This window comes from Mobula hypostoma, chromosome 15 (genome assembly GCF_963921235.1).
Source record: "Mobula hypostoma chromosome 15, sMobHyp1.1, whole genome shotgun sequence".
In the NCBI taxonomy this organism is placed as follows: domain Eukaryota; kingdom Metazoa; phylum Chordata; class Chondrichthyes; order Myliobatiformes; family Myliobatidae; genus Mobula; species Mobula hypostoma.
Genome location: NC_086111.1, coordinates 17,204,908 through 17,225,804, shown reverse-complemented (window position 1 = coordinate 17,225,804; position 20,897 = coordinate 17,204,908). Strand labels below are relative to the sequence as shown.

General features: G+C 41.4%; 1 protein-coding gene across 8 annotated transcripts in view; it reads right to left on the bottom strand.

Moving 5' to 3' along the window:
* Positions 1-20,897, bottom strand: part of dock3 (dedicator of cytokinesis 3) — a 966,938-nt gene that overhangs the window by 187,801 nt on the left and 758,240 nt on the right. For 7 of the 8 annotated variants that reach the window (XM_063067780.1, XM_063067785.1, XM_063067784.1 and 4 more), the window contains 5 exons: positions 17,682-17,852; positions 16,769-16,961; positions 16,112-16,239; positions 2,139-2,285; positions 452-550 (listed from right to left, as the gene is read on the bottom strand). In XM_063067780.1, coding sequence (XP_062923850.1) covers positions 452-550; positions 2,139-2,285; positions 16,112-16,239; positions 16,769-16,961; positions 17,682-17,852 — 738 coding nt within the window. The remainder of the gene's footprint in view (positions 1-451; positions 551-2,138; positions 2,286-16,111; positions 16,240-16,768; positions 16,962-17,681; positions 17,853-20,897) is intronic. The other variant, XM_063067783.1, reaches the window with a different exon arrangement.

The window sequence follows — 20,897 nt, the reverse complement described above, 5'->3', positions numbered from 1 at the left end:
TGGATAAAGTGGACAGTCAGTCATTTCCCCAGGGCAGGGGAATCCAAAACTAGAAGACACAGATACAAGAGACCTGAGAGGTAACTTCTTTACACAGAAGATAGAGAGTACCTGGGAATACCTGGAATGAGCTGCCGGATGAAATGGTCAAGACAGGTACAACTGCACCAGTTAAGTGGTATTTGGATTGTTGCATGGAGGGGAAGTGCTTGGAGGATTATGGGCTGAACACTGGCAACTGGGACTAGCAGGGAAGGTGTTGTGGTTAGCATAGATTATTTGGGCTGAAGAGCCTGTTTCCATGCTGTTTTACTCTCTGACTCCACAATCTGTATTTGTGCTGGATTAGACAGTTCTGAGGCAAAAGAGAAGACAATGAAAAAGCCCCTGCCATATTTAATACTAATGATTTTACTTCACACAAAAACTTCAAATATTAAGTAATTTTTACCTTGAGCTCCTCCTTGCTCTGGAAATTATCTAGCAAGTGTTGGTAGTGGTTATCTCCCATTTGTCGAAGCAGGGACAGTAGGCAAGTGACATACTCACCCTAGAGAACCAGAGTAAAGTGCAGCAGTCAGTGACTCAGGTAGAGATAGAGCCCATAGTACATCCATTCAAGTGGGTTAAAATGACTGTATCAGGATGAAGGTGTAAATAAACAGAAATGTACATGCTGCACACCCACTTATAACTAAATAATGTAACAGTGCCATCAAACATCTATTAGGTCAGGAAAGCCAGAAGCCACTGTCATTCTAAACTATAGAGCACTAATGTTTCCTATTCCTTGACTCCAGATCTAACCACTGTAACCTATAAAAATATACAGAAGTTCCTAGCAACCTCTGTTTTAAATATACTCAACGACTTGGCTTCTGCAATCCAAATTGCCATAAATGTCCCTTTAAGGATTTATCCCTCAGAATACAAGGACATTTCTTTAGAACAGAGATGAGGAGGAATTTCTTTAGTCAAAAGGGAAAGAGTCTGTGGAATACATTGCCACAACTGGCTGTGGAGGCCAAGTCTCTGGTATATTTGAAGTGGAGGTTAATAGGTTCTTGATTAGTAAGGACTCCGAAGGTTACAGGGAGAAGGCAGCAGAATGGGTTTGAGAGGGATAATATATCAGCCATGATAGAATGGCAGGGCAGAGTTGATGGGCTAAGATGCCTTAATTCTACTCTTATGTCTTATGGCCTTCCTATTTGTGAGAGGGAAAGAAAAAAAAAAGGAGGGAAATACAGATGATACATTTTCTGCAACTTCAAAACAATAAAGTAGGTGGAACTAATTCAATTTTGCTAATTCTATTTAGTTTGTTTTACTATTTATTTCTGCATAATTCTAAATTTCCGCAGTGGTTTGTTCATCACAAAGCCATCTAGGATTGCTGGAACTAAAACTCAACATCTGTCCTTAGTCAACTGTTGCTAAGCTACTAGTGGGAGAGCTGTAATTGGCTTTAGAAGCCCAAGATTAAAACTAAGGAACTGGATGATTTTTATGGAAGGTTGAACATTGATTGGATCTGTAGATCCAGATTAGCTTGGTGAGCTTTATGAATCAGTCAACCTATAATTTTTTTAAAAAAAATCTCAAAACATGTTAATTATTCAGCTATCATTTAACACACTTGGCGCCTGAAAGCCAATTACAAATTTAATGGCACAATTCTATGAATTATACTATGAATTAGTCAATCAGTGGTTAGTAATGCACTGCATGATATGGAAATGAGTACTTCATGTTCACAATTTTTAGAATGAAGGGGCACTGGCATGAAATCATGCCAACAGGACTTACTAATATGAGACCACCACAGCTTCACTCATTTGACGTAAGGGACAAATGATAATTTGGTGAATAAAGTTTTGAGAAAAAAGCTATAGCAGATCAGGTTGAAATTATTTCCATTACTATTTAATCCTATTGTAAGCTAAAATGTGTAAATTAACTAATTAGATTCCAATCAGATGACAATTTTCCTTTAAGAATTGGAAAGCAATAAACATACCTAAACATGGATGGGAGTACATCAGAAGAGACAGACTATGAAGAGTTGTAAAGATGTGTGTAGGAAGGGAAATCCATGCGTGGATGAGTATTCATAAAAAGGATTGTTAGTTACTAACAGTTATCTCTGCTGTGCACTGTGGGCAGCGCTGTCCTCTTACCGCCTCCGCCATCTGGGACTTATTCATGATAGCAAGCAGGGTCTGTAGAAGGACATCAAGAAGACTCTCGACCATCATTTCGACCTCTTCTGATATTGAGTATTCCTGGATCATACATAATGACATACTTATTGCTACAATAATACGTATAGAAAGAGTATAAAATAATTGTTACAAAATACATGCAGAATTACTATAAAGCATCTGTTCCTAGCAAATTTTCTAGTATTTTAACACGACTATTGTAAAGGACTTCTGGTCTCTTTACAAAGGGCCATGAAAGAACTGATTTTGTACAGAGGCATCATCTATATTCTCGTTAAACTGAAGTCTGTGTGGCCCTAAAGCTTGATTGGTTATTGATTTCAGTCTTGGACACAACTTGTACAGTAATTCTATTACAAAAATTAATTTGAATTGTCTGCTGTTGAATTGACTTTAAAGAGGAAAAAGCAACATTCACACAACAGTTTTTACATCTTTGTGTCTGGTGGGTGGAGGAGAAAGAACATGTTTTGCTGTTGTTTTGTTCTGTTCTGTTGTGTTGTTGTTTTTGCTGCTGCTTGAGTTGTTCTGCTGAACTTGGTGGGCAGAGTATGTTGATGTTGGAATGTGTGGTGACACTTGTGGGCTGCCTCAGAAACATTACATGTCACTGTATTTCGATATACAATGTGATAAATAAATCTGAATCTGATATATTCTGTTACAATTAGCTTTATCATAATGAGATCTTACATGTACTCATACTTTAGTACTGCTGTAAAGTGCCATGAAATATTTTACAGTGTTAAAGGCAATACAAAAATATTGCTAAACAGGATAAGTAACTAAGGTTTAAATGGAGCTTGCTTTATTGCTCTGTATAAAACAGTAGACCAGAAAAAAATATATAAGACCAATCCAGGGCTTATGGTCATAAAGTGAAAGGTGACAATTGATTGAGACTAGTATGTTGCACAGGTTTCAATTGAGTACCTTTGTCTTAAATAGAATTAAGTTTCCTTCAGCGTTGTTGCAGTGCTGATGATTTGCATACTTTAAGTAATGAATATTTCATTGCTCTCCTGCACATGGGAGAAAGGCATTAAGGGACGAGAAGGCAAGCAACGTGCTGCAGAGATACCACTCTTTATCTTATTCCCGCCCATGGTATTCATGTAGGTCATTCTGTTTCAGGTCAATAGCAATCCCAAGAATAGTAGTGAGGTGCCAAGGAAATGTTTGTGACTTTTTTTGCTGGAAATGGTGACTGGCTTAATGTCACATTTTAGGTCAAACACGTATATTGTATAGGTTCTTGTGAAGCCCAGTGCTCACTGCTTTATTACTGAAGGGACAATGAATGAAGCCTTAAGAATGATGAATTTCCTTCTGTACTTCCCTCTGCAACTGGATTGTTGACTACCTCCTTAGAAGACCATAGTCAGTACGGATCAGCTCCTTAGAAGACCATAGTCAGTACGGATCAGTAATAACATCTCCTCGCTGAAAATTAATACTGGCACACCTCAAAGATGTGTTTAGCCGACTCTACACTCATGACTGTGTAGCTAAGTACAGCTCAAATGTCTGTTACTTCATAGATGACACCACTGTTGTTGGTAAAATGGCAATAAGGATGTGTATAGGAGTGAGATAGACAAAATAATGCAATCACGAAGAAAGCACACGAGAGACTTTTATATTACGAGTTTGAGGAAATTTGATATGTTACCACGAACTCTTGCAAGTTTCTATTGGTGTACTGAAAGTATTCTGAGTGGTTGCATCACAGCCTGTTATGGAGCTCCAATACACAGAATCACAAGAGGCTCCAGAGGTTTGTAGACTTGGCCAGCTCCATCACGGGCACAACCCTCCCCACCATCGATGACATCATTAAGGACCCCATTAAGGATTTTGAATGGACAATGAACCAATGAACATAACTGCATACCAATGCCAACAGAGTGGACTTAGGGTGTGTCCTGTATCAGGATCAGGGCACAGGGTTGAAACCTGTTGCGTTTGTCAGCCGGAGTCTGTCACCCTCTGAAAAAAACTATCCCACGCACAAGTTGGAGTTCCTGGCATTGAAATGGGCTGTGATGGATAAGTTGAGTGACTACCTCTATGATGCCAAGTTTGAGGTGAGAATGGACAACAACTCCTAACTTGTATCCTGACCTCGGCAAAATTGGATGCCACAGGCCATTGGTGGTTGGCAGCCTTGTCTACCTGTGATTTCAGCCTGAAGTACCGGCTGGGAAGCAGGAACATTGATGCTGATGACTTGTTCCGACGTGTGACTGAAGGGCTGGACAGGGACGAAGAGTGGAAGAGCGTTCCTACCCCGGGAGTGAAAGCCTTGTGCCAGTTTTCCATCATGGTGAAGGCAGAGGAAAGGCAAGGGCAGGATCGAGTGGTAGATCAATTGGGAGTTTCTGATGGTGCCACACCACAAGCTTACTGTAACCTGACTGCTCTGAAGACAAACAAGTTGCCGGAATTGAGTTCTGGGGAAGTGGAAGCTGCTCAGCGAGATGACCTGGGCATTGGTACCATTTGGTCAGCAGTCAAAAAAGGAAACGTAGCTCAAGCGGAGAAGACAAAACATGCTGTGGTGCCTCCATTTCTGAGAGAATAGCCCAGATTGGAGTTGAGGAACCAGATCCTATACGGGTCACGTCGCCTCCGGACCGGCCACAGTGTTCCCAGCTGGTTCTGCCTGAGAAGTGTCGGAGGATTGTGTTGAAGTCACTTCATGATGACTTTGGCCATTTGGAGATTGAAAAAACTTAAGGATTGCTCAGAGTTCGCTTTTACTGGCCTCCGAATGAAGCCGGAGGTGGAAGAGTACTGCAGATCACGTATTCACTGCATATGGAGGAAGATGTTGCCTACGAGGGCCGCTCTGCTGTCTCATTTGCAGAGTGTGGGGCACCTTCACCTGGTGTGTATGGATTTTCTGTCAATGGAGCCAGATGCCAGCAACATGTGGTCATTATGGATCACTACACTAGATATGCGCAAGCTTTCCCTACCAAGGATTAGAGGGTGTCCACCGTAGCCAAAGTGTTATTGGAGAAGTATTTCATTTACAATGAGCTCCCCAGATGGATACATAGCAACCAGGAATGAGATTTCGAGAGTAGACTCATACATGAGTTACTGAGCATGCTTGGAGTTGCGAAGTCAGGGACTTCTCCATATCATCTGCAGGGTGATCCCCAGCCTAAGAGGTTTAATTGGACCTCGCTAGACATGCTAGGAACCTTGGAAATCAACAAGAAGAACAAGTGGAGTTGACATATTGGATATCTGGTTCACTGTTACAACTGTATATGAAATTAAGCTACCGAGTACTTTCCATATTATCTGATGTTTGGGTGTGAGGCGAGGTTGCCCAACGACCTTTGTTTTGAGACTGGCAAGGAACACCTACCACCAAAGACTTGTCTTAAGTATGTGTCTGAAATGAGAAGGGAGCTGAAAAAAGCTTATGAATTAGCTGAGGTCATGGTTGTCAAGCAGAATCAAGGAAATAAGAGGAGGTATGATCAAATGGTTAGGTTCTCCCAACTCATGTCCGGAGAATGAGTCCTCATAAGGAACCTGGGGCTATCTGGGAAGCATAAGTTGGCTGACCACTGGGTGGCTACGCCCTATATAGTGGAGAGTCAGATGCCGAATGTACCAATTTTCTGGGTGAAACCAGAGGATGGGAATGGGGCTGTCAAGATTCTTCATCGGAACCACCTTCTCCCTCTGGGACAAGAGGTGCGACATATGCTAGTGATATTGCACCTGATTTTGATTCTGACCTTCAACAGGCAGTGCCTCTCGAAGATGCAACCATCACCAATCGTGACATGTGCTCTTTTCATTACTATCATTGGAGAGGAGGTACATGAGCCACAGGAGCCTGAAGACCCACATTCAATGATTCAGGAACAGCTTCGCCTCCTCCAGCATCAGATTTCCGAATGGTCCATATAACTCATTATTCCTTTTTTTGCACTATTTATTTTGTAATTTATAGTACCTTTACATCTTTTTACTGTACTTTTGCTGCAAAACACAAATTTTATATCATATAAAACAGATAATAAATGTGATTCTGATACAGTAAACAACCCTACGGTTAACTTTACAATTAAGCAGATAGTTCAAGAGCACTTCCATGAGGCACTTTGGAAATAATAGCCACTATAACAAATGTGGGCAGCATCTTGTTTGTCAACTATCGAATCCAACATCCTGGGAGTTTCCTGTAACCTAATTTTTATCAGGGATTCATTGTAAGTTAGAGAATTGAGAAGCTTTTCAAAAACAACAGTAGTCAACTAAAAAGCCATAAGGGGAGAAAAGATAAAATATGAAGGTAAGTTAGCCAATAATATCAAGGAATATATCAAAATTTGTTTAGATATACAAGGAGTAAAACAGAGGCGAGGGTGGATATTGAACCCCTGAAAAATGATGCTGGAGAGGTAGTAATGGGGGGACAAAGCAATGGTGGATGAACTGAATAAGTATTTTGCTTAAGATAAGATCCCAGGATATTACCAGAAAGGTACAAGAATGGATAGAAGATTATCTGACTGGCACGAGGCAAAGAGTGGGAATAAAGTGGGCCTTTTAAGGTTGGCTGTTAGTGATTAGTGATGTTCTGCAGGGGTTGGTGCTGGGACCACTTCTTTTCTATATGTTAATAATTTGGATTATGGAATAGTTAGCTTGTTTGTGGGGTTGTTCGCCAAGCCTCGAGGTTAGGTTGCAAATGTTTCATCACCAGTCGAAGTGACATCATCAATGTGCAACTGAGTGTTGCTTCTGCGGAGTGCTTGTGTTTATATCGGTCCGACTTGTTGTTCTGATCAGTTGGCTGTCGCGCTGGCCGCTAGTCTCTGCTAGGTCCCAGCAAGCTGGATAGCTGAGTGACCTCCGCTGACCTGGTTTTCAGTCGTTGTGCACATGGTTCCTTGGATATCTGTGGCTCACCTATTGGCCCCAATCCCGCAGTTGCATAGATTCATAAATTGCATCCAGGTCAATATGCTTGTTAATAGTCTTCCACTGAGAACCAAGCTTCTAAGAATTCTCTCGATTTCTTGTTTTATGCTTCTGCCAGGATTTTTGTAGGCTCCCAGATGAACTTCTGTCCTTCTTGGTCTTCACATACTGGGAGGGGTGACAGGGGATCGTGTCTTCTTATGGCTAGCTGATGTTCATCTAGTCTCGTGAATAGTTTTCTCCCTGTCTGTCCTACATAGTATTTGGAGTAGACTCTACATTGAATTTCATATATCACGTTTATTCTCTCTGTGGGTTGTTGGACTTTTGGGTCTCGAGATGAATGTTCTGATGGTTGTGCTGGGTTTATTTGTCACCATTATTCCAGGCTGTTGGAGTGGTCTTGTTGTCACTTCGGAAATATTCCTGATGTATCACAGGATTAGGCTCTTTCTTGTCTGTTCAGTAGGAATTAAAAGGTTGTTTCTCCGGATGAGACATCTTATAAGGTTTTTGAGATAGCCATTGTGTGTGAATATTTTGAAAAGCTAATTTTCTTCTTTTTTCTTGAGGTCCGCACTACTGCAGTGTGTTTCCACTCGGTTGATAACTTTTGTGGCAGATGATACAAAGACAGGTGGAGGGCTAGGCAGTGTTGAAGAAGCAGGGAGTCTGCAGAAGGAACTAGACAGATTAAGAGAAGGGCAAAGTGGCAGATAGAATATAATGTAAGGAAAGTGTATGTTCATGCACTTTGGTAGAAGAAACAAAGGTGTAGGCTATTTTCTGAATGCTGAGCAATTTCAAAAATCAAAGGTGCAAAGGGACTTGGGAGTCCTCGTGCAGGATTCCTAAAGGCCAACTTGAAGGCTGAGTTCTTGTGAAGAAGGCAAATACAATGTTAGCTTTCATTTTGAGCACTAGAAAATAAGATCAATGGTGTAATGCTGTGACTTTATAAGGCATCGGTCAGACTGTACTTGGGAGTATTGTGGAGCACTTTTGAGCCCCTTACCTAAGAAGGGATGTGCTGGCGTTGGAGAGGATCCATAGGAGGTTCATGAGAATGATTCTACGAGTGAAAGGGTTAACTTATGAGAAGTGTTTGACTCTGGGCTTGCACTTACTAGAGTTTAGAAGAATGAGGGGGATCTCACTGAAACCTATCGATCGGCCTAGATAGAGTGGATGAGGGGAGGAGCAGAGGGTACAGCTTTGGAATGGGTGGACTCTGTGGAATTCATTGCTACAGACAGCTGTGGAGGCCAAGTCATTGAATATATTCAAAGCAGAGGTTGATAGGTTCTTGACTAGTCAGAGCATCAAAAGTTATGGGGAGAAGGCAGAGGAATGGGGTTGAAAGGGATAATAAATCAGCCATGATAAAATGGCGGAGCAAACCTGATGGGTTGAATGGCCTAATTCTGCTCTTATATCTTATGGTCTTGCGTTATAAGACCATCTAATGCTGGGTTAACAATTACTCTCACTTCTCCTTTAGTATCAGCTCATGTATTCATGTCATCACAATCTACACTCTGAATCCTAACCTGCACAGGTCATTACCCATCACCCTTTTGCTCCCTGACCGATTATGTCGATCAGTCTGGCAGTGCAAAATTAAAAAATTGTGTCCCATTTTCAAATCTATCCATAGCCTTATCTTTCTACAAGTTCCATCAACTTTCTTCCTTTTTCTCCGAGGTAATTCCTTCGGGTTGAAGTTGAGTTGCTTCCACATCACTTCTGTGGGTTCTGAGGTGGCTGGTGAGGCCATGATCACATCCGTAGTCTCTGCCATGGTAAGGCAGGAGTGGCCTATTGGCATGTGAGGTCAGGTGTAAAGAAGCCAGTGTACTACTTCCAGTTTTTGCTGGGCTTCCATGTACTTCCGATGAAGATGGGAAATTCTCACTACCTTCATGGATGCTCCTTTCCCATTTTGATTGATTACAGCTGAGGGATTTTAACAAACTGGTGATGATGTTACAATTTTTCAAGGCGCCTTTGACAATATTCTTGAAATATTTCCTCTTTCTTCCTGGCAACCTCTTTAGAACACAATGCCTCTCAGTTATATGAACAATGTGACCTACCTGTCAGAGTTAGTTGAGGATAATTGGAGGCTGAATACTGAGGGTGTGGACCTGGCATTGAAATTTTTTCTTGCTCCTATCCTGCTTGTATTCAACCTTCCAAGACTTCTGACTCAATCCAGTCTGGCAAGTTGTGCATTAATGATTGTTATCGTTCTACTAAAACTGTAATTCTCTTCCTAAACCTCCCAATCACTGTACCACTCTCTCTCCTTTAAGCTATTGCATACAAGCTAATTGTTCCACTGTATCAAATGCAGGTATTTAAATGTCAACTATTGCTGTCCTTCATTGAGGTCAGTAACTAACCAATTTAAGTAGAATTTTAACTGATCACTGGCAAGGCAGTTAGAGCAATATTTATGTAAAATGTTTGCTGTTGTGAGGAACAGCCAAAAATAAGACTTAATTTTAAACCTCATAAAAAGATACAGAAAGGTAAATTCGGAGGCATGTTTTAAGGAGATTCTTAAAGGAGGAAAGAAGTGTGTAGAAACAGGAAGATTGAGGTAAATTAGGCTTCCAAAGGAACAAGTGCCAATACAAAGGTGTCACTCTAGGACGTGTCCCTCGGGACACAAAGATGTCGCTGCAGAACAGAGTTGAGGAGGAATTTCTTCAGCCAGAGGATTTTGAATCTGTGGATCTGTTTGCCACAGACAGCTGCACGAAGACCTAGTCATTGGGTATATTTAAAGCAGAGGCTGATTAGTTCTTGATTAATAAGGGTGTCAAAGGTTACTGAGAGAAGGCAAGAGATAGGGGTTAAGAGGGAAAGCCATGATGGAAACTCTGAGTAGACTCAGTATGCCAAATGACCTAATTCAAAACACACAATATGCTGCATGAACTCAGCCGGTCAGGCAGCATCTGTGGAAATGAATAGATAGGCGATGTTCAGGGCTGAGACCCTTCTTCAGGAGACTTCCCTTTCTTGTGTTTATGAAAGACTGTTCGTATGTCTCATGGTCTTAATACAGCAGTGATTAATACTGGGTTTCATCAAAAAGCCAGAATTAGCTTTAAATAGTTACAGTATCTTAAAAATAATAGGGCCGAAGAAAAATACAGATGAAGGAAAAATGATAAACTGAAAAGAAGGATGAGAACTTTAAAACTGAGATGCTGCTTATCCAATAGCCAAAGTAGATTTTCATGCAGAAGGATAATGGTGAACAGGATCATTGAGTGATGTCAAGTTTATGGAGAGGAGAAAGCAGGAGGCCAACTAGAAGTACACTGGAAAATTCTAAAGGTAGCAAAGCCATGACCAAAATTAAAACAGAAAACGATGTACATACAGGGCAGGTCAGGCAGCATCTGTAGAGAGAAAGAAATTGAGTTAAGGTTTTGGGTCAATGAAAAGGCAACATCTGTAGAATGAGTTTATTTCTCTTTCTACAGATGTTGCCTGTCCTGAATATTCCCAACTCTTACTGTTTTCTTTTCTAATATTCACATTTGGAATATTGTGTTTCTGTGTAAAAATATGGAGAAGTTTTTAGTAGCCAGTTGAACTGAGGTAATGTTATAAACTCAACGGCACAGTTTTATGGTCCAAACTTCAGCTCAAATTTGAAACCATCGAAGAACTGCCTGATTTAGGTTCAGTGAAGTGCCAAAGAGGGATTGAAATAATGATAATGGAATCAAGTTTGGGAAAGGACTAAATGGCAAGTTAAGAGTATTTTTGAAATGAGAGATTGAAAGGTGAAAGCATTCCATGGGAACTGGGTGTCCTTGTACATAAATAATTGAAGGCTACCAAGCAGGCACAGCAAACAATGAGAAAGGCAATGATTTGTTTGTCTCTATTTAGCAAAGAATTTAAATACAAGAGAAGAGATATCTTGCTTAAATGATGCAGGGGTCTATCAAGGATCAACTTTATTCACGACATACATTTACATGGATTAGGCATTTGCTGTGGTGTGTTGGTCAGGGTGTGGTATGCAACACAAAACAGCAACATTCAATTATTATAAAGAATAAAGTATATAAAAAGCTAATACAGTTAAAGGTTAAAGAACAAATATGTAATAAAGTGTGCATAAATAAATAAAAGCCAGCAAGTATTTACAATGTAAACATTATAAAAAGTGGTTAAAGTGTCTACAATGCAATGCAGTGATGGAAATAATGTGGTGGTGGGGGGTGGGGCTAACTACTGTAGAATAGTTGATCAGATTAACTCTCTGGTGGAAGATACTTTTAACATGGCGTAAAGTTTTTGTTTTAATTGTCCAACAGTACTTACCAGAAGGAAGATTTAGGAAAAAGCGAATGGAGGGATACGGACACTGTGTAGGCTAAAGGAATTAGTTTAGTTAGCCTTTTAATTACCAGCTTAACTAGTTCAGCATAACATCATAGGCCAGAAGGCTTATTCCTGTGCTGTACAGTTCTATGGTCCAGTATAAAATGTGCACCTGGTGGCTTTAGACTCAAACACATGTACAATAATGGATTTGAATGGTAAACTCTACTGCAGGGTGGGTAGTGTCCACAATGCCTGTTTCTTTGTTCTGGACACATACAAGTCCTGCAGTGATGGTAGACTGCAGCCTACCTGTGACCTGAGAGTTCACTGTAGTTTTCATATGTTGTGAGAGAGCATTCCACACCAAACCAGTTTGCAGCTGGAATATTGTGGCTAATCTCCCTGAGTAAGGATGTAATTGTGATACAGGGAATGCAACAAAGGTTCACCAGACTGACTTCTAGTATGAGGACATGGTTCTGTGTGAAGAAATTAAATAGGCTTGGCCTAAACTCCCTGGAGCTTGGAATGACAAGAAGGGATCTCATTGAATTATACTCGGGTCTTCAGGGCTTGACAAGATAGATGCTGGAATGTTACACACTAGCTGGGATATCGAGAACTAAGGATCATAAACTTAAAATGAAGGGCCATTCAGGAATGAGATGAGAATAAATGACTTCACTCAGAGGGTTTCTCTATCCAAGAGGGTGGCGGAGCATAGTCACTGAGTATATTCAAGAGAGTTTGGTATAATTTGGATGTTAGGGAAGGTGGGGTTAGCACAGGAATGTGAAATTGAGGTAAAAGATTAGTAATTCCCTCATTGAATGGAAGAGCAAATGTAAAGGGATAAATATCCTACTCTGACTTCTATTCCTTATGTTCTTGCATTCAAAGGTCATGGATTTAGTTTAATATTCAGCTAGAAATGCATCTTGTCCATCTAGTACTGGATAATGGACTAACAGTGTTGACCACTTAGAAACAGTTATGGGGCAGTAATAGTGGTGAAATAAAGATGATAGCAATCTGCAGCTGGTAGCTGATGTAACATTTATGGATGATGCTGCAGAAAGGAATGGCAATTAGTAGATCCTTGGGGGAACATTAGAAGTAAAGGTATTGGATAGCATGGCAACATGGCAGTTTGCACAATCACTTTAAGGGCCAGCAATGAATGATTAGGGATTAATTTCCGCCTTTGTCTGTAAGGAGTTTGTATGTTCTCACTGTGACCCTGTGGGTTTCCTCTCGACGTTTTGATTTCTTCCCATATTTCAAAGCTGTATGGGTTAGGATTATTAAGTTGTGAGCATGCTATGTTGGTGCCTGAAGCGTGGCAATATTTGTTGGCAGCCCCCTGTACAATCCTTGCTGACTTGACTTGTTGCAAACAATGCAATCCACTGTATGTTTAGATGTACATGTGATAAATTAAGCCATCTTATCTTAGAGGTATAGATGTGGGAATGAAAGCTTTTGCACATGGTTCTCCAGCTCTGGCTGGAAGATGGGAATCAGATGACCGATGCTTCTCCCAGTTAGTTAGAGTTGAGATTTGTTGGAGGAAGATGGTGCCAAAAGTGGATGGCAGCCTGAGAAGGACAATAGGGGTCAGGCAGATTTAGGGTCACCCAGCCATTATAGCATGTCCAGAGATTCAGTTGGAGAGATTTAAAGAGGAGATTTGAGATAAATTTCTCTACAGTAGCGCAATGGGGAGAGCTGTTCCCTCACAATATCAGTGACTCAGGCGCAATCTGACTTCCTGTGCTGTTTGTTTTAGGTCTGAATGTTCTCCCACATGGGTTTCTCTATGTACTCCAGTTTCCTCCACCATGTCAAAGAAGCACTGGATGCTAGGTTAATTTGGTATTGAAAATTGCTCCTAGTAGTAGAGCAGTGGAACAGTGCACAGATAACATACTGGCTTAATATAATAATCCTGATGAGAACTGTGTAAAATAAAACTGCCACTACTACGTTCCTGCAGTAGAGTATACCATTCAAATCCATTATTGTACATGTGTATGAGTCTAAAGCCACCAGGTGCACATTTTATACCAGGCCATAGAACTGTACAGCACAGGAATAGGCTTTTTAACTCATGATGCTGTGCTGAACTAGATAAACTGGTAATTAAAAGTCTAACTAAACTAATTTCTTTTGCCCATATCCCTCCATATAATGCACATTCATGTGCCTAGAGTCTCCCAAACCCCTCTATCATATTTGCCTCCATCACCATCCCTTGCAGTAGATTTCAGGCATACACCACTCTCTGTGTTTTTAACAAAAAAACTTGCCCCACACATCTTCGTTGAACTTACTGAAATGCATGTCCTCAGGAGTTAGTTACTTTGATGCTGGGAAAAATATACCAGCACTATTTACACTATTTACACCTCTCTTGATCTTATGAATTTATCAGATTTTCCCTTAGTTGCTGCTGCTCCAGAGAAAACAACCCAAGTTTGTTCAACCTTTTGTTGTAATATGTAATTTCTATTTGAGGTAGGATCCTTGTAGACCTCCCCTGCTCCCTTTCAGATTGGCAAAAACAATGCCTCGGTACTAGAAGAGGGAAATTTGCCTGGTATCTTGTCTAATAATGTAGGATGGAAAGCCTCCACATCCTTCCCATAATGGGGTGATCAGAACTGAAGGTAATACTCCATCTGGCCATAACCACAGATTTATAAAGCTGCCACACAATTTTTGACTCAGTCTCTCAACTAAAAAAGGCAAACATTCTATACATCTTCTTTACCACTCTATCAACCTGTGCAGCTACTTTCAGGGATTTATGGACTTGAACCCTAGAATATACTGTTATGGAACCTGCCGTGAAATTTGTACTGTTCCTTTACAATTTGATTGCCTCACAGTTGGCTGGAGCAAGCTTCATCTACAATTTCTCTGACCATAAAGTAATTTATCTGTATCCTGTTGAATCTTCTATGCTATCAATTATGCAAGGAATCTTTCTATCATTTGCAAACATCCATGCTTTCATCATATCATAAGACTCAGGTATATATTATACTGAGACTCAGTAATTCTTAGTTAGTATTTATTAATTAATTTTATATCTTTAGAAATACTCAGGGTTACAGGCCCTGCCACCCATGTGACAAATTAACCTACTAACCTGTACGTCTTTGGAGTGTGGTTGGAAACCGGAGAACTCAGAGGAAACCCATACAGGGAGAACATACAAACCATTGCAGATGGCAGCGGGAATTAAACCCAGACCACTGGTGCTGTAATAGTGTTGTGCTAACCGCTGCACTACCTTGCCGCATATACACTAGTACTTACTCTGCCTTGTTACATGTTGAGGTATCACTCCAGAGATTTGAAAACAGACGTTTAGCCTGGCACACAAATGAAATATTGTGAGGGAGTAATGTATTGTCTTTTGGTTGAGATGCCAAAATTAAGGTCCCTCCAGATTGGCAAAATCTATGTCATAGTCCTAGAAGGGGGAGATTTGCCTGGTACTTAATACTTAATCCCTCAATCCATGTCACTAAAATGGATTAAAAGGCCATTGGTACATTACTGTTTGTCAGAAGCTGCAGTGTGCATATTAGCTCCATTTTTTAGTTCAACAGTGATATCACTTCAAAAGTACTAACAGTAAATAGTACTTCCAAATACTCCAGAAATCCACAAATGGCATTTTATATGTGGAGGGGAGGTCTTCTCACTTTTTATTTATATTCCTATGGGAGTGAATTAGCTTTATTGCCACTTAAGTTTACAAAGAGGATGCTTTTCGCTAGTTTAGATTTGGTGCCATTTTGAAGTAAGTCAGCCTGTAAACTGATTCCTAAGCTTGCAATGGATATACAGGTTTCTGACAAAAAACATTCTGGGCAGCACAATAGTGTAGTGGTTAGCACACGCTTTAGAGTACCAGCAACCAGTGTTCCATTCCTGCTGCTGCTTGTAAGGAGTTTGTACGCTCTCCCCATGACCACATGGGTTTCCTCTGGGTGCTCCGGTTTCCTCCCACTGTCCAAAGACATATCAGTTGGTAGGTTAATTTGTCATTGTAAATTGTCCCATAATTAGGCTAGGGAAAGATCAGGGGTTGTTGCACAGCACAGCGTGGCTTGAAGGGCTGTAGGGCCCTATTCTACGCAGTACCCCAATAAATAAATAAACAAACAAACAAACATTGAAGCATTTTGCATTGCTACTCTAAGGTGACTGTAATGAGTTATTTTTGATTTCAACCAGCATGGAAAGGAACCAAAATGGAATATAAGTGGCGGGGGGCGGGGAAGAAAAGGGTCATTCCAAGCCGAGGAACCATATTACCCTAGGAATACTCCTTCAAGATAAAACAGTAATCTACCTCACATTTTTTCTTCCAATATTTTGAGGAAACCAAATGCAGACTGGATGACTGCCCTTCAGAGCCCTCTTGTTCAATCCACAGAGGTGATCCTGAGCTTCTTATTGCCACCTCACTCCCACTCTGACCTATCTATGGGCTCCTGTGCTGTTATAATGAGGATCAATACCCCACTGCCATCTCTGCAGCGTGTAGGACAGAGGCATACCAGGGAGCTGGTCTTCATGATGGAAAAGATGCTGCTGAGGATCCCAGAGCAAATGAGCAGCTCCTTCTGCTGCCGCAGGTGCAGGTGAATATGATGGAGAACGACGGGCAGCAGGATTCGACGGGAGTCTGTGAAAAGAGGAAAAGCTATACTGAGCCATACTTCTACAGTGTATATCTTCAACACTTCTGTTCCCCACTCCTATGATATGATCACATCATTTGTGAGCACATGGTCACAGGGTTTTCAATTCTCATTTGCTGAACCCATTTTCAAAAATACAAACATAAAATTTAAAATATTATCCATCCAAGAACTGCAGAAGTTGAATAAATAGTAATAAACATATACAACAACCAGTGAAACAGTGCTACTTAATGTTAATACTAACGATAAAGTTGTTTATGCAAGGATAGATTTTTAGTCTTAGATTGACTGCAAAAGCTTGTGAAATAAGTTATTTTGTACACAATGATGCTGATAATTCTTTGATTTAACTGTGAGTGATGAAAATTCACACTCAGATTAAATCCGCATGATTAAATAGTAGAATATGAAAACCCGTGTTCATACTTGGATCCCAAAAGCCACTCAGCTGATATGTACTGTGCACTTCATAACATAATCAGTTGTCTACTTTTTATTTCCAGCCCTTACCTGGATATGAGAAGAGATGGCTATCCACAGTCCGTGCGATGGATTGCAGCTTGACTATGTCCATTGACTGACCAATGTGTACTGTGCTGGGCATGCTGCCCAATGTTCCTCTCACAAACTCTGCCACTTCCTGCACTGTAAACATTTGCAGTAGCTCATCAAAGATTGCAGGGAAGGAGTTGAGAAGAGCCGCCTACAATGAAACAACAGCTTGGTTCATCAATGTCCAATCTATAGCACTACTATCAGAGTAAATTAAGTAAAGCCCGGGATAACATAGCAAGGTAACGATCCAAATCTCTATTATTTTAATTTCCAGAAAGATTATCAGCAACAAAACATATTTATCTGGGTGTAACCAGAAAGGAAATTGCTCAATCATCTAAAAACAAAACAGTTAAGTTAATATGGAAACTAGATTAGCCTGTGGATAAAGGAGATACTATCATTCTTTATTTCTGGAAAGGGAATAATTTTACTTCACTAGTTTTGGTGAAAGATATTAGTTATGGAATGGAATTTGTGTCTAATCATCAGTGTAACAATAGAATTGGAAACTATTAAGATTCTCAACTCTGCTCAAATGTGCCTCAATGATAATTGCAAAGAGTTGTATTAACCCACTGTCGGTGATGTTACTGGCTACCCTGTGGCCTGAATGAGATTGAAAGTACAGACAGATTCATCCTGTGCATTAGAAATTCTATAGAACCAGTCAGTTCAATTTCATTTTATCTGAGAACCTTGAAATCAACAAGAACATTAATAAGAGATGAAAGCACAGCATCCCCTGTCTGCACTGCTACTTTTAAGGCTGACATGGATGTTTATTACCATTGGGCTTGTTCCTGTTATGCTGTGATACTGCTTTGGGCTCAGCTCCTAAGGATATGTTGCAAGTTATTGAACTAACCTGGGTGAAGACGAGGGTCTCAGAACTTCTGCTATCCAAACTCAGGACAAAGCGGATGGACTGAAAGAGTTCCTGAATGCTGGTACGAAACTGTTCCTCCTCGATCCCACCTGTTGCTCTTGAATACAAGATCCGTGACTGCACAATAAACTTGAACAAATACTCCAAGGCCTAGGGAGAAAGAGTATACAGGTTCTTAGACTACTTAACTCAGCAATCCAAACTGATACTGTATTTTTCACATCAGACACAACATTTTAAAGTTGGCCTGTATGTCAGAAAATACACATTCCAAAAGATATACTGTAGGTCATGCAGTAACCTTGTGAATACAATATCGATTCAGAATCTCTGATCAAATCTTACCACAGAGAGTGCTGCCACAAGAAAGAACCATCAAGAACCCCCACTATTCAGCGCATGATCTCTTCTCGTTACTGGCATTGGGAAGGAGGTACAGGAGCCTTGCGTCCCAAACCACCAGGTTCAGGAAAAGTTATTACTCCTCTATCATCTGTTTGAATTTGAGACATAGTGAAACTTCTATCACTGAGTCTTTTTTATTTGGCTATTTTCTTACCACATTATTCTGGACTGAGAAGAGTAATGCATTTAATGGTTCAACTGCAATAATCTCATTTATTAATTTGGATATTGCAAAATTAAGTGACTAAACATTGTCACACATTACAAGCATACTTTACTGGGGAAATCTCAAAGTTGCTATTAATGATTCAGCAGACTGCTGCTATTTACAATTTTTTCCAATGGAATTAAGGGAAACACTAGAAACACTAGAACTGATGGGAATCTAAGCTGTTCCTTCTTCAGAATTCCTCAAAAATCTTATAATCTGTTACATAAAATTTAACTAAGATATCAATTACATACAAACCATACATCAAAGTTGCTGGTGAACGCAGCAGGCCAAGCAGCATCTGTAGGAAGAGGTGCAGTCGACGTTTCAGGCCGAGACCCTTCGTCAGGACTAACTGAAGGAAGAGTGAGTAAGGGATTTGAAAGTTGGAGGGGGAGGGGGAGATCCAAAATGATAGGAGAAGACAGGAGGGGGAGGGATAGAGCCGAGAGCTGGACAGGTGATAGGCAAAAGGGGATACGAGAGGATCATGGGACAGGAGGTCCGGGAAGAAAGACAAGGGGGGGGGGTGACCCAGAGGATGGGCAAGAGGTATATTCAGAGGGACAAAGGGAGAAAAAGGAGAGTGAGAGAAAGAATGTGTGCATAAAAATGAGTAACAGATGGGGTACGAGGGGGAGGTGGGGCCTTAGCGGAAGTTAGAGAAGTCGATGTTCATGCCATCAGGTTGGAGGCTACCCAGACGGAATATAAGGTGTTGTTCCTCCAACCTGAGTGTGGCTTCATCTTTACAGTAGAGGAGGCCGTGGATAGACATGTCAGAATGGGAATGGGATGTGGAATTAAAATGTGTGGCCACTGGGAGATCCTGCTTTCTCTGGCGGACAGAGCGTAGATTTTCAGCAAAGCGGTCTCCCAGTCTGCGTCGGGTCTCACCAATATATAAAAGGCCACATCGGGAGCACCGGACGCAGTATATCACCCCAGTCGACTCACAGGTGAAGTGATGCCTCACCTGGAAGGACTGTTTGGGGCCCTGAATGGTGGTAAGGGAGGAAGTGTAAGGGCATGTGTAGCACTTGTTCCGCTTACACGGATAAGTGCCAGGAGGGAGATCAGTGGGGAAGGATGGGGGGGACGAATGGACAAGGGAGTTGCGTAGGGAGCGATCTCTGCGGAATGCAGAGAGAGGGGGGAGGGAAAGATGTGCTTAGTGGTGGGATCCCGTTGGAGGTGGCGGAAGTTACGGAGAATAATATGTTGGACCCGGAGGCTGGTGGGGTGGTAGGTGAGGACCAGGGGAACCCTATTCCTAGTGGGGTGGTGGGAGGATGGAGTGAGAGCAGATGTACGTGAAATGGGGGAGATGCGTTTAAGAGCAGAGTTGATAGTGGAGGAAGGGAAGCCCCTTTCTTTAAAAAAGGAAGACATCTCCCTCGTCCTAGAATGAAAAGCCTCATCCTGAGAGCAGATGCGGCGGAGACGGAGGAATTGCGAGAAGGGGATGGCGTTTTTGCAAGAGACAGGGTGAGAAGAGGAATAGTCCAGGTAGCTGTGAGAGTCAGTAGGCTTATAGTAGACATCAGTGGATAAGCTGTCTCCAGAGACAGAGACAGAGGGAGACCGCTTTGCTGAACATCTACGCTCTGTCCGCCAGAGAAAGCAGGATCTCCCAGTGGCCACACATTTTAATTCCACATCCCACTCCCATTCTGACATGTCTATCCACGGCCTCCTCTACTGTAAAGATGAAGCCACACTCAGGTTGGAGGAACAACACCTTATATTCCGTCTGGGTAGCCTCCAACCTGATGGCATGAACATCGACTTCTCTAACTTCCGCTAAGGCCCCACCTCCCCCTCGTACCCCATCTGTTACTCATTTTTATGCACACATTCTTTCTCTCACTCTCCTTTTTCTCCCTCTGTCCCTCTGCATATACCTCTTGCCCATCCTCTGGGTCACCCCCCCCCCTTGTCTTTCTTCCCGGACCTCCTGTCTCATGATCCTCTCGTATCCCCTTTTGCCTATCACCTGTCCAGCTCTCGGCTCTATCCCTCCCCCTCCTGTCTTCTCCTATCATCTTGGATCTCCCCCTCCCCCTCCAACTTTCAAATCCCTTACTCACTCTTCCTTCAGTTAGTCCTGACGAAGGGTCTCGGCCTGAAACGTCGAATGCACCTCTTCCTACAGATGCTGCTTGGCCTGCTGCGTTCACCAGCAACTTTGATGTATGTTGCTTGAATTTCCAGCATCTGCAGAATTCCTGTTGTTTACATACAAACCATAATTCCTGCTTTTTCAACTATTTGATCATAAAAAAGTAATTGTATATTAGTATTGAAATGTATTTCAAAATATAGGGGCTTTTAACATTTTATATTTTTATAGAAAATTATTTTAGTTCCCACTTCTAATTATATGGGAATGCGCCAATCTTTGTTGAGGAATCTTCTTGCTACTACCATCAGGCAGGAGATTGAGGAGCCTTATGTCCCACCACTTGTGAGTTATGTTCCGGCTGGACTTAGTCCTTAATCTGCTGGAGAACAGTGCAGAAAGAACAGGTGTTGTTTTCTCCCGGTAGGGATTAGTTTTTAGTTCCAAGTGCTCCTGC